This window comes from Aphelocoma coerulescens, unplaced genomic scaffold, assembly GCF_041296385.1.
Source record: "Aphelocoma coerulescens isolate FSJ_1873_10779 unplaced genomic scaffold, UR_Acoe_1.0 HiC_scaffold_379, whole genome shotgun sequence".
Classification (NCBI taxonomy): domain Eukaryota; kingdom Metazoa; phylum Chordata; class Aves; order Passeriformes; family Corvidae; genus Aphelocoma; species Aphelocoma coerulescens.
Window position 1 is genome coordinate 1 of NW_027183722.1, and position 11,584 is coordinate 11,584.

Genomic DNA, 11,584 nt, shown 5'->3' on the forward strand with positions numbered 1-11,584 from the left:
CACAAACACCCAAAACCCCAAATCCACGCAAAAAAACCCCAAAACCCTCAAAAATCCCCTCAAAAAACCCCCTCAAAATAACCCCAAAAAACCACCAAAAAAACCGCCAAAAACCCCCTCAAAAAACCCCTCAAAAAAACCCAAAAAAAACCCCCCAAAAAAACCCCAAAACCGCTCCAAATAACCCCCAAACCCCTCCCAAACCCCAAAAACCCCAAACCCACCCAAAATCGCCCCAAAAAAACCCCAAAAACCCCCCCCAAATCCCGGCCCGCGGGGGGCGCCCCGCCGCCGCCTCCTGTCACGTGACGCGCGCGGGCCACGCCCACTCCCTTTCCCCACAGGGGGCGTGGCTTCGCCGCAGAGTGACGTCATCGCTCTGGGCGGAGGGGGCGTGGTCACTGCGGTGGGCGTGGTTTGTGGGAGGAGGGGGCGTGGCTTTTTGGGAAGGGCGTGGCTTTGGGGAGGAGGGGCGTGGTTTAAATGGGTGGGCGTGGTTTTGGGGGAGGGGGGCGTGGCCTTTTTGGGAGGGGGCGTGGCTTACTGGAGGGATGCGGCTTTTTTAGGGGAGGGGCGTGGTTTAGCTGGGATGGGCGTGGTTTACGTGGGTGGGCGTGGCTTTTTGGGGAGAGGGCGTGGTCTTTTGGGGAGGGGGCGTGGCCTTTTGGGGGAAGGGGCGTGGCTTTCTGGAGAGACGTTGCTTTTTTAAGGGAGGGGGCGTGGCTTTTCCGGGAAGGGGGCGTGGCTTACTGGAGGGATGTGGCTTTTTTGGGGAGGGGGCGTGGCTTTTAGGGGGAGGGCGTGTTTTGGGGGCGTGGTATTTCCGGGGAGGGGCGTGGCTTACTGGAGGGATGTGGCGCTCTTTTTTTTTGGGGGGGGGGGGGGGGGGGGGAGGAGGGGGCGTGGCTTTTTCCGGGAGGGGGCGTGGCTTACTGGGGGTGTGGCTTTTTGGGGAGGGGGCGTGGCCTTTTTGGAGAGGGGCGTGGCTTTTCTGAAGGGGTGTGGTTGGGGGCGTGGCTTTCCAGGGAGGGGCGTGGCTTTTATTGGGAGGGGGCGTGGTTTTGTTGGGAGGGAGGGGCGTGGGGTTTCTTTGGGGGTGGGCGTGGCTTTTACGGGAGTAGGGGGCGTGGTTTCCGGGAGAAGGGGCGTGGCTTTCCCTGCAGGGGCGTGGCCTCTGGGTTAAGGGGGCGTGGCTGTTACGGGGATGGGGCGTGGCTTCAGTGGAGTGGGCGTGGCTTCAGGGAGAAAGGGGCGTGGTCGCGGCTATTTACAAGGAGGGGCGTGGCTTGTACGGGGACTGGGCGTGGCCTGGGTTGGAGGGGCGTGGTTTCCCTGAAGGGGCGTGGTTTCTGCGAAGTGACGTAACTTCCTGATGGAGTGGGCGTGACTTCCGGCGGTAGTGGGCGTGGTTTTCTGCGGAGGGGGCGTGGTTTCTGTGACGTGCCCTGACTTCCGGGTGGAGTGGGCGTGACTTCCGGGTGGAAGGGGCGTGGCTTCCGGTGCCGGAGTGGGCGTGGTTTCCGGGCCATGGCGGCGCTGCGCGTGCTCGTGGGGGTGAAGCGCGTGATCGACTTCGCCGTCAAGGTACGGGGGGGGGGGAGGGGAGGGGAGGGGACCCCCCCCGAGACCCCCCCGGGACCCCCGGGCCCCCCCCCCGGGGCCTCCCCCCCCCCCCCCACCCGAATTCCCGGCGGTTTTTGGGTGGTGGGGGGAGGGGCCAAGGTCACACCTGGGCGGCCGCGGGTACCTGGGGACCCCTCCCCCACCCCCCCCGTGAGGAACCTCCTGGGGACCCCCCCCGGAAGCCCCAAAATCGGCCCCCTCCCCCCCAAAATGGACGGTGGGGTTTTGGGGTGGACACGGCCGGACATGGACGGACATGGCCGGACAGAGACGGACAGAGCCGGACATGGCCGGACAGAGCCGGGGAGAGCCGGACAATGCCGGACACGGCCGGACATGGACGGACACGGACGGAGAGAGCCGGACAATGCCGGACAATGCCGGACAGAGCCGGGCATGGCCGGAGAGAGGCGGACATGGCCGGAGAGAGGCGGACATTGCCGGACAGAGCCGGACAGAGCCGGAGAGAGCCGGACAATGCCGGACACGGACGGACATGGCCGGAGAGAGCCGGACAATGCCGGACAGAGCCGGGGAGAGCCGGACAATGCCGGACAGAGCCGGACAATGCCGGACATGGCCGGAGAGACCCGGACAATGCCGGACATGGCCGGACAGAGCCGGACAATGCCGGACAGAGCCGGACACGGCCGGAGAGAGCCGGACAATGCCGGACAGAGCCGGACAATGCCGGACAATGCCGGACATGGCCGGAGAGAGCCGGACAATGCCGGACAGAGCCGGACAATGCCGGACAGAGCCGGACAATGCCGGACACGGCCGGGTTCTCTGAAGGATACCCCAAAAAAAACCCCAAAATAACCCAAAAAGAGCCCCCCAACCTGAGGACAGCCCCAAGCCATAAATACCGCCCCCAAACCCCCCCCCCAAAAAAACCAAAATAACCCCAAAACCCCCCCAAAAAAGCCCTAAACCTAAGGACACGCCCAAAGTGTAAATAATCCTAAAACACCCCAAAAAAAACCCAAAAAAACCCCAAAAAAATCCCCAAACCTGAGGACAGCCCCAAGCCATAAATACCCCCCAAAACACCCCCCAAAACACCCCAAAAAACCAAAAAAAAATCCGAAAAAAAACCCCAAAACCCCTCAATAAACTCCCCCAAAAAATCCAAGAAAAACCAAAGGAAAACCCAAAAAAACCCCAAAAAGCTCCAAAAAAACCCCCAAAAATCCCCAAAAAAATCCCCAAAAAAACCCAAAAAACTCCGAAAAAGCCACCAAAAAAGCCTCAAAAAAACCCCAAAAAATCCAAAATAAATCCCCCCAAAAAACCCAAAAAAACCCAAAAAATCCTAAAAAAATTCCAAAAAAACCCCAAAAAACTCAGAAAAAAAACCCAAAAAAATCAGAAAAAAAACCAAAAAAACCCCAAAAAATCCCCAAAAAATAATAAAAAAAACCCTCCAAAAAATTAAAAAAAAAAACAAAAAACCCTCAATAAACTCCCCAAAAAAACCCCAAAAAAATCCGAAAAAAAACCCAAAAAACCCCCAAAAAATCCCAAAAAATCCCCAAAAAATAAAATAAAAAAAACCCTAAAAATTCCAAAAAATCCCCAAAAAATCCCCAAAAACTCCTCCTGTGTTCCAGGTGCGTGTGGCGCCGGGCGGGGCCGGGGTGCAGGCGCAGGGGGTGAAGCACTCCCTGAACCCCTTCTGGGAGATTGCCCAAAAACCCCCAAAAAACCTCCAAAAAATCCCAAGAAAACGCCCAAAAAAATCCCAAAAAATTCCCCAAAAAACTCCAAAAAATCCTGAAAAAATCTCCAAAAAATCTCAAAAAAAATCCCAAAAAAATAAAAAAAAATTAAAAAAAACCAAACAAAAAGCCCCAAAAAAATTCTCAAAAATCCTCAAAAAATTCCAAAAAAATTCCAAAAAACCCCCAAAAAACTGAGAAAAAACCTCCCAAAAAATCAAAAAAAATCTCAAAGAATTCCAAAAAAATCCCCAAAAAATCCCGGAAAAATCTCAAAAAATTCCAAAAAAATCCCCAAAAAATCCCCAAAAAATCCAAAAAATCCCACCCAAAAAATCCTTAAAGAAACTCCAAAAGGACTCCAAAAAATTAGAAAGGAAACCCAAAAAAACCCCAAAAAAATTTAAAAAAAATCCTAAAAAATTCCAAAAAAAACCCCAAAAAACTCTGAAAAAAATCCTAAAAAATCCCTGAAAAATCCCAAAAAATCCCCAAAAATCCCCAAAAACTCCTCCTGTGTTCCAGGTGCGTGTGGCGCCGGGCGGGGCCGGGGTGCAGGCGCAGGGGGTGAAGCACTCCCTGAACCCCTTCTGTGAGATCGCCCTGGAAGAGGCCGTGCGGCTCCGCGAGGCCGGCGTGGCCACCGAGGTCGTGGCCTTCAGCCTGGGCACCCGGGCCAGCCAGGTGGGCCTCGAGTGCAGGGGGGGTTTGGGGGGGTTTGGGGATTTTTTGGGGATTTTTTTGGGATTTTTTGGGTGGGTTTTTAGGGGGGGTTTGGGGTTTTTTTTTGGTTTTTTGGGGGGTTTTTCGGGGTTTTTTTTTCTATTTTTTGGGGATTTTTTGGGGGGGTTTGGGGGGGGTTGGGGTTTTTTTGGGAGTTTTGGGGTTTTTTTGGGGTTTTTGGGATTTTTTGAGGTTTTTTTGGGGGGCTTTTAGGGGGGTTTGGGGTTTTTTGGGGGGTTTTTTGTTTTTTTTTTTATTTTTTGGGGGGGGTTTTGGGGGGTTGGGATATTTTTGGCAGTTTTGGGGGTTTTTGGGGTTTTTTGGGGTTTTTTTGAGGTTTTTTTGGGGGGGGTTGGGTTTTTTTGGGAGTTTTTTGGGGGGTTTTTGGGGGGGCTTTTGGGGGGGCTTTTGGGGTTTTTTGGGGGTTTTTTGAGATTTTTTGGGGGGCTTTTGAGGGGATTTGGGGTTTTTTTGGGATTTTTTTGGGAGTTTTTTGGGGGGGCTTTTAGGGGGGTTTGGGGGTTTTTTGGGGGGGCGTTGGGGTTTTTTGGGGGAGTTTTTTTGGGGGGATTTTAGGGTGGGTTGGGGTGGCTTTGGGTAGTTCGGGGTGGGTTTTGGGGTGGTTTGGGATGGTTCACGGTGGGTTTGGGACACTTTTGGGGTGGTTTGGGATGGTTTGGGGTGCTTTTGGATGGTTTTGGGGTGGTTTTGGGGTGGTTTTGGATGGGTTTAGGGTGGGTTTGGGGTGGTTTTGGAATGGTTTGGGGTGGTTTGGGTGGGTCTGGGGTGGTTTTGGGGTGCTTTGGGACAGTTTTGGGACGGTTTGGGATGGTTTGGGGTGGTTTTGGGTGGCTTGGGGTAGTTTGGGATGGGTTTGGGGTGGTTTGAGATGGTTTTGGGGTGGGTCTGGGGTGGGTTTGGGGCCGTTTGGGATGGTTTGGGGTGGTTTTGGGGTGGCTTGGGATGGTTTGGGACAGTTTTGGGATGGTTTGGGCTGGTTTGGATGGGTTTGGGGTGCGTTGGGATGGTTTTGGGGTAGTTTCGGGTGGTTTGGGCTGGGTTTGGGGTGGTTTGGGCTGGTTTTGTGGCAGTTTAGGCTGGTTTGGGGTAGTTTTGGGGTAGTTTGTGGGTGGTCACAGGTGGCGAGCGGGGCCCGGAGAGCTTTTCTCACCCCTCAGACACACCCAGGGGCAGTTTTGGGGCAATTTCGGGGCTGGTTTTGACCCCTTTTCCCCCCTCCCCGCCCACAGGAGACGCTGCGCACGGCTCTGGCCGTCGGCGCTGACCGGGCCGTGCTGGCCGAGGTGGCCGAAGGGGCCACCGTGGGGCCGCACGAAGTGGCCACGGCGCTGGCCGCGCTCGTGGGGCGGCTGCAGCCCCAGCTGGTGCTGCTGGGCAAACAGGTGAGACCCTAGAGACCCCCTAGAGACCCCCATAGACCCCTAGAAACCCCTATAAATCCCTATAGACCCCTATAGACCCTTATTGACCCCTCACAGCCACCGTAGGCCCCTCTTGACCCTTCACAGCCACCGTAGGCCCCTCCGCACTCCCACGGAGCCCCTCTGGACGCGCTCCCCGGACGCGCTGGGGGTCCCTATGTGCCCTGAGGGTCCCCTATAGCACCTATAGCACCTATATAGCACCTATAAAGCACCTCTGTCCACCCTCAGGCCATCGACGACGACTGCAACCAGACCGGGCAGCTCCTGGCCGCCATGCTGGACTGGCCGCAGGTAGGCCGCGCGCGGGGCACGATGGGATATATCCTCCCATGGCGGCCGAGCGGCGGGGTGACTATATCCCGTCATGCACCGCGGCGGGAGGGATGATGGGATATATCCCCCCCCTCTCTCTTTAAGTCGCGGGGGGTGATGGGATATATTCACCCTGCCGGGGAGGGGGATTGTGGGATATATTCACCGCTTCCGCCGCAGGGGATTGTGGGATATATTCCCCCCTGTGCCGCGGGGGATGATGGGATATATCCCCCCCTAAGGGGGTGCGACGCGCTGGGAATTGGGGGAGGGGGGTTACAGCTGGTACTGGGACGGCTCCCAGTCCATACTGGGAGGGCTCCCAGTGCGTACTGGGCGGTGCGGCAGGGCACGTTCGCGTCGCGGGTGCAGCTGGAGGACGGCGCCGCGCGGGTGGAGCGGGAGGTGGACGGCGGCCTGGAGGCGCTGCGGCTGCGGCTGCCGGCCGTGCTCACGGCCGACCTGCGGCTCAACGAGCCCCGCTACGCCACCCTGCCCAACATCATGGTGGGTGCGGGACCCCCGCCCCAAAAAAAAAATCCATGGGGACCCCCTCTTTTAAATCCCGGGGGTATCCCCCCCCCAAAAAAATCCCAGCGGTTTCTCATAAATTCCTGAGATTTTGCTCCCCCTCCAAAAAAAACACCGCGGGGTAGACCTGTTGTCCCGAGGTGTTGGGGAGGGGGTTTGGGATCGCCCACCCCCCAATTTATGGGTGTTTCCCTGGTCCCCCAAATCCTCAGGATCCCCCCCCAATCCTCGGGGACGCCCCCAGATCTTCGGGACCCCCCCCAAATCCTCGGGACCCTCCCCAAATCACCGGGACCCCTCCCCAAATCCTCCGGACCCTCCCCAAATCACCGGGACCCCCCCAAATCACCGGGACCCCTCCCCAAATCCTCCAGACCCTCCCCAAATCACCGGGACCCCCCCAAATCACCGGGACCCCTCCCCAAATCCTCCGGACCCTCCCCAAATCACCGGGACCCCCCCAAATCACCGGGACCCCTCCCCAAATCCTCGGGACCCCCCCCCAAATCCTCGGGCCCCCCCAAATCACCGGGACCCCCCCCAAATCTTCGGGACCCCCCCCCCCCAAATCACCGGGACCCCCCCCAAGTCCTCGGGGACCCCCCCACCCAAATCACCGGGACCCCTCCCCAAATCCTCCGGACCCTCCCCCGAATCACCGGGACCCCCCCCCCCCCAAATCCTCGGGACCCCCCCAAATCCTCGGGACCCCCCCCAAACCCCACCCCGCCCTGGGAGCGCCTGTTCCCCCCCACACCTGAGCCCGGATTTTGGGGGGGCTTTGAGGGATTTTGGGGGGCTGGGGAGGAGTTTTTGGGGGGTTTGGGAGGGATTTAAGGGGATTTGGGGGGATTTTGGGGGATTTGGGAGGGATTTAAGGGGATCTGGGTGGGATTTGGGGGGATTTGGGGGGATTTAAGGGGATCTGGGGGGATTTGGGAGGGATTTAAGGGATTTTGGGGGGATCTGGGTGGGATTTGGGGAGATTTAGCAGGATTTTGGTGGGGTTTCGGAGAGATTTAAGGGGATTTGGGTGGGATTTTGGGGGATTTGGGAGGGATTTAAGGGATTTTGGGGGGATCTGGGTGGGATTTTGGTGGATTTGGGGGGATTTAAGGGGATCTGGGGGGATTTTTGGGGATTCGGGAGGGATTTAGGTGGGATTTTGAGGGGTTTGGGAGGGATTTAAGGGGATCTGGGGGGATTTTTGGGTTTTTTTTGGGATTTAAGGGGATCTGGGTGGGATTTTGGGGGATTTGGGGGGATTTAAGGGGATCTGGGGGGATTTTTGGGCATTTGGGGGGATTTAAGGGGATCTGGGGTGATTTTGGGGGGGTTGGGAGGGATTTAAGGGGATCTGGGTGGGATTTTGGTGGATCTGGGTGGGATTTAAGGGGATCGGGATGGGATTTTTGGAGGTTTGGGGGGATTTAAGGGGATTTGGGAGGGATTTGGCGAGATTTCGGAGAGATTTAAGGGATTTTGGGGGGGGATTTAAGGGGATTTTGGGGCAATTTTGAAGCAATTTAAGACGGTTTTGAGAGCACCCGGGGTGGTTTCTGGGGTGGTTTTTGGGGTGGTTTTTGGGGGGGTTTTTGGGGTGGTTTTTGGGATGGTTTTTGGGGTGGTTTTTGGGGTGGTTTTTGGGGTGGTTTATGGGGTGGTTTTTGGGGTGGTTTCTGGGGTGGTTTCTGGGGTGGTTTTTGGGGTGGTTTATGGGGTGGTTTCTGGGGTGGTTTCTGGGGTGGTTTTTGGGGTGGTTTTTTTGGGGGGGCGCTTTGCCGTACTTCCGGGGGGTGCTCTCCCTTTTGGGGAGGGGTCCAACCCCCCCCTAACCCCTCCCCCAACCCCTCCCCCACCCCAGAAAGCCAAGAAGAAGCCTCTGGAAGTGCTCCCGGCCGCCGATCTGGGGGTCCCGGGGGGCTCCCCCCGCCTCAGGGTGCTGCAGCTCCGGGAGCCGCCGGCCCGGGCGGGGGGCGAGAAAGTGGAAAACGTCGGGGCCTTGGTGGAGAAACTGAGGCACAGCGGCCGCATCTGAGGCTCCCAGTGCCTCCCAGTGCCTCCCAGTGCCGACCAGTAACCCCCAGTGCCTCCCAGTGCCAACCAGTAACGACCAGTAACAGCCGGTGCATCCCAGTTTGGCGCTGCTGGTTTTTTAATCCCCCCCCCCCGTCCGGTGTCTCTTGGTGCCTTCCGGCCTGGACCAGTGCTCCCAGTTCATCCCAGTGCTCCCAGTTCATGCCAGAGGCCTCCCGGTTCATGCCAGTGCTCCCAGTTCATCCCAGTGCTCCCAGTTCATGCCAGTGCCCCCCCAGGCTGGACCAGTGCACCCCAGTGCTCTCCCAGTGCCTTCCAGCCTGTCCCAGTTCATCCCAGTGCTCTCCCAGTACCTTCCAGTCTGGCCCAGTGGCTCCCAGTGCACCCCAGTGCCTCCCAGTAACCCCCAATGCCTCCCAGTGCCAACCAGTAACAACCAGTAACAGCCGGTGCATCCCAGTTTGGCGCTGCTGGTTTTTTAATCCCCCCCCCCCCGTCCGGTGTCTCTTGGTGCCTTCCGGCCTGGACCAGTGCTCCCAGTTCATCCCAGTGCTCTCCCAGTTCATCCCAGTGCCCTCCCAGTTCATCCCAGTGCCCTCCCAGGCTGGACCAGTGCACCCTAGTGCTCTCCCAGTGCCTTCCAGCCTGTCCCAGTTCATCCCAGTGCTCTCCCAGTACCTTCCAGTCTGGCCCAGTGGCTCCCAGTGCCTCCTAGTGCCTCCCACTAACCCCCAGTGCCTCCCAGTGCCAACCAGTAACGACCAGTAACAACCAGTAACAGCCGGTGCATCCCAGTTTGGCGCTGCTGGTTTTTTAATCCCCCCTCCCCCATCCGGTGTCTCTTGGTGCCTTCCGGCCTGGACCAGTGCTCCCAGTTCATCCCAGTGCTCCCAGTTCATGCCAGAGGCCTCCCAGTTCATGCCAGTGCTCCCAGTTCATGCCAGTGCTCCCAGTTCATGCCAGTGCCCTCCCAGGCTGGACCAGTGCTCTCCCAGTGCCTTCCAGCCTGTCCCAGTTCATCCCAGTGCTCTCCCAGTACCTTCCAGTCTGGCCCAGTGGCTCCCAGTGCCTCCCAGTGCCTCCCAGTAACCCCCAGTGCCTCCCAGTAACCCCCAGTGCCTCCCAGTAACAACCAGTAACAGCCGGTGCATCCCAGTTTGGCGCTGCTGGTTTTTTAATCCCCCCCCCCCCGTCCGGTGTCTCTTGGTGCCTTCCGGCCTGCACCAGTGCTCCCAGTTCATCCCAGTGCTCCCAGTTCATGCCAGAGGCCTCCCAGTTCATGCCAGTGCTCTCCCAGTGCCTTCCAGCCTGTCCCAGTTCATGCCGGTGGCCTCCCAGTTCATCCTAGTGCTCTCCCAGTACCTTCCAGTGCCCTCCCAGTTCATGCCACTGCCCTCCCAGTTCATGCCAGTGCCCTCCCAGGCTGGACCAGTGCACCCCAGTGCTCTCCCAGTGCCTTCCAGCCTGTCCCAGTTCATGCCGGTGGCCTCCCAGTTCATCCTAGTGCTCTCCCAGTTCATCCCAGTGCTCTCCCAGTTCATCGCAGTGCCCTCCCAGGCTGGACCAGTGCACCCCAGTGCTCTCCCAGTGCCTTCCAGCCTGTCCCAGTTCATCCCAGTGCTCTCCCAGTTCATCCCAGTGCCCTCCCAGGCTGGTCCAGTGCTTTCCCAGTGCCTTCCAGCCTGTCCCAGTTCATGCCAGTGGCCTCCCAGTTCATCCCAGTGCCCCCCCAGGCTGGACCAGTGCACCCCAGTGCTCTCCCAGTGCCTTCCAGCCTGTCCCAGTTCATCCCAGTGCTCTCCCAGTACCTTCCAGTCTGGCCTAGTGGCTCCCAGTGCACCCCAGTGCCTCCCAGTAACCCCCAGTGCCTCCCAGTAACGACCAGTAACAACCAGTAACAGCCGGTGCATCCCAGTTTGGCGCTGCTGGTTTTTTAATCCCCCCCCCCCCCCCCCGTCCGGTGTCTCTTGGTGCCTTCCGGCCTGGACCAGTGCTCCCAGTTCATCCCAGTGCTCCCAGTTCATGCCAGAGGCCTCCCAGTTCATCCCAGTGCTCTCCCAGTGCCTTCCAGCCTGTCCCAGTTCATGCCGGTGGCCTCCCAGTTCATCCTAGTGCTCTCCCAGTTCATCCCAGTGGCCTCCCAGGCTGGACCAGTGCACCCCAGTGCTCTCCCAGTGCCTTCCAGCCTGTCCCAGTTCATCCCAGTGCTCTCCCAGTGCCTTCCAGCCTGTCCCAGTTCATGCCAGTGCTCTCCCAGTTCATCCCAGTGGCCTCTCAGGCTGGACCAGTGCTCTCCCAGTGCCTTCCAGCCTGTCCCAGTTCATCCCAGTGCTCTCCCAGTTCATCCCAGTGCCCCCCCAGGCTGGACCAGTGCACCCCAGTGCTCTCCCAGTGCCTTCCAGCCTGTCCCAGTTCATCCCAGTGCTCTCCCAGTACCTTCCAGTCTGGCCCAGTGGCTCCCAGTGCCTCCCAGTGCCTCCCAGTAACCCCCAGTGCCTCCCAGTAATGACCAGTAACGACCAGTAACAGCCGGTGCATCCCAGTCTGGCGCTGCTGGTTTTTTAATCCCCCCCCCCGTCCGGTGTCTCTTGGTGCCTTCCGGCCTGGACCAGTGCTCCCAGTTCATCCCAGTGCTCCCAGTTCATGCCAGAGGCCTCCCAGTTCATGCCAGTGCTCTCCCAGTGCCTTCCAGCCTGTCCCAGTTCATGCCGGTGGCCTCCCAGTTCATCCTAGTGCTCTCCCAGTTCATCCCAGTGGCCTCCCAGTTCATCCCAGTGCCCTCCCAGGCTGGACCAGTGCACCCCAGTGCTCTCCCAGTGCCTTCCAGCCTGTCCCAGTTCATCCCAGTGCTCTCCCAGTGCCCTCCCAGGCTGGACCAGTGCACCCCAGTGCTCTCCCAGTGCCTTCCAGCCTGTCCCAGTTCATCCCAGTGCTCTCCCAGTGCCTTCCAGCCTGTCCCAGTTCATCCCAGTGCTCTCCCAGTTCATCCCAGTGCCCCCCCAGGCTGGACCAGTGCACCCCAGTGCTCTCCCAGTGCCTTCCAGCCTGTCCCAGTTCATCCCAGTGCCCTCCCAGCCTGTCCCAGTGGCTCCCAGTGTTTTACCAGTTCATGCTAGTGGCCTCCCAGTTCATCCCAGTGGCCTCCCAGGCTGGACCAGTGCTCTCCCAGTGCCTTCCAGCCTATCCCAGTTC

At 58.6% G+C, this 11,584-nt stretch overlaps 1 protein-coding gene across 1 annotated transcript; it reads left to right on the forward strand.

Moving 5' to 3' along the window:
- The first annotated feature begins 1,512 nt into the window (after positions 1 to 1,512).
- LOC138101642 (electron transfer flavoprotein subunit beta-like) lies at positions 1,513 to 8,491 on the forward strand. Its single transcript, XM_068999416.1, has 6 exons — positions 1,513 to 1,584; positions 3,870 to 4,028; positions 5,318 to 5,470; positions 5,741 to 5,803; positions 6,173 to 6,331; positions 8,220 to 8,491. The coding sequence occupies exons 1-6, from the start codon at positions 1,528 to 1,530 to the stop codon at positions 8,391 to 8,393; spliced, it is 765 nt and encodes a 254-aa protein (XP_068855517.1). The 5' UTR covers positions 1,513 to 1,527; the 3' UTR covers positions 8,394 to 8,491.
- Positions 8,492 to 11,584: the final 3,093 nt, after the last annotated feature.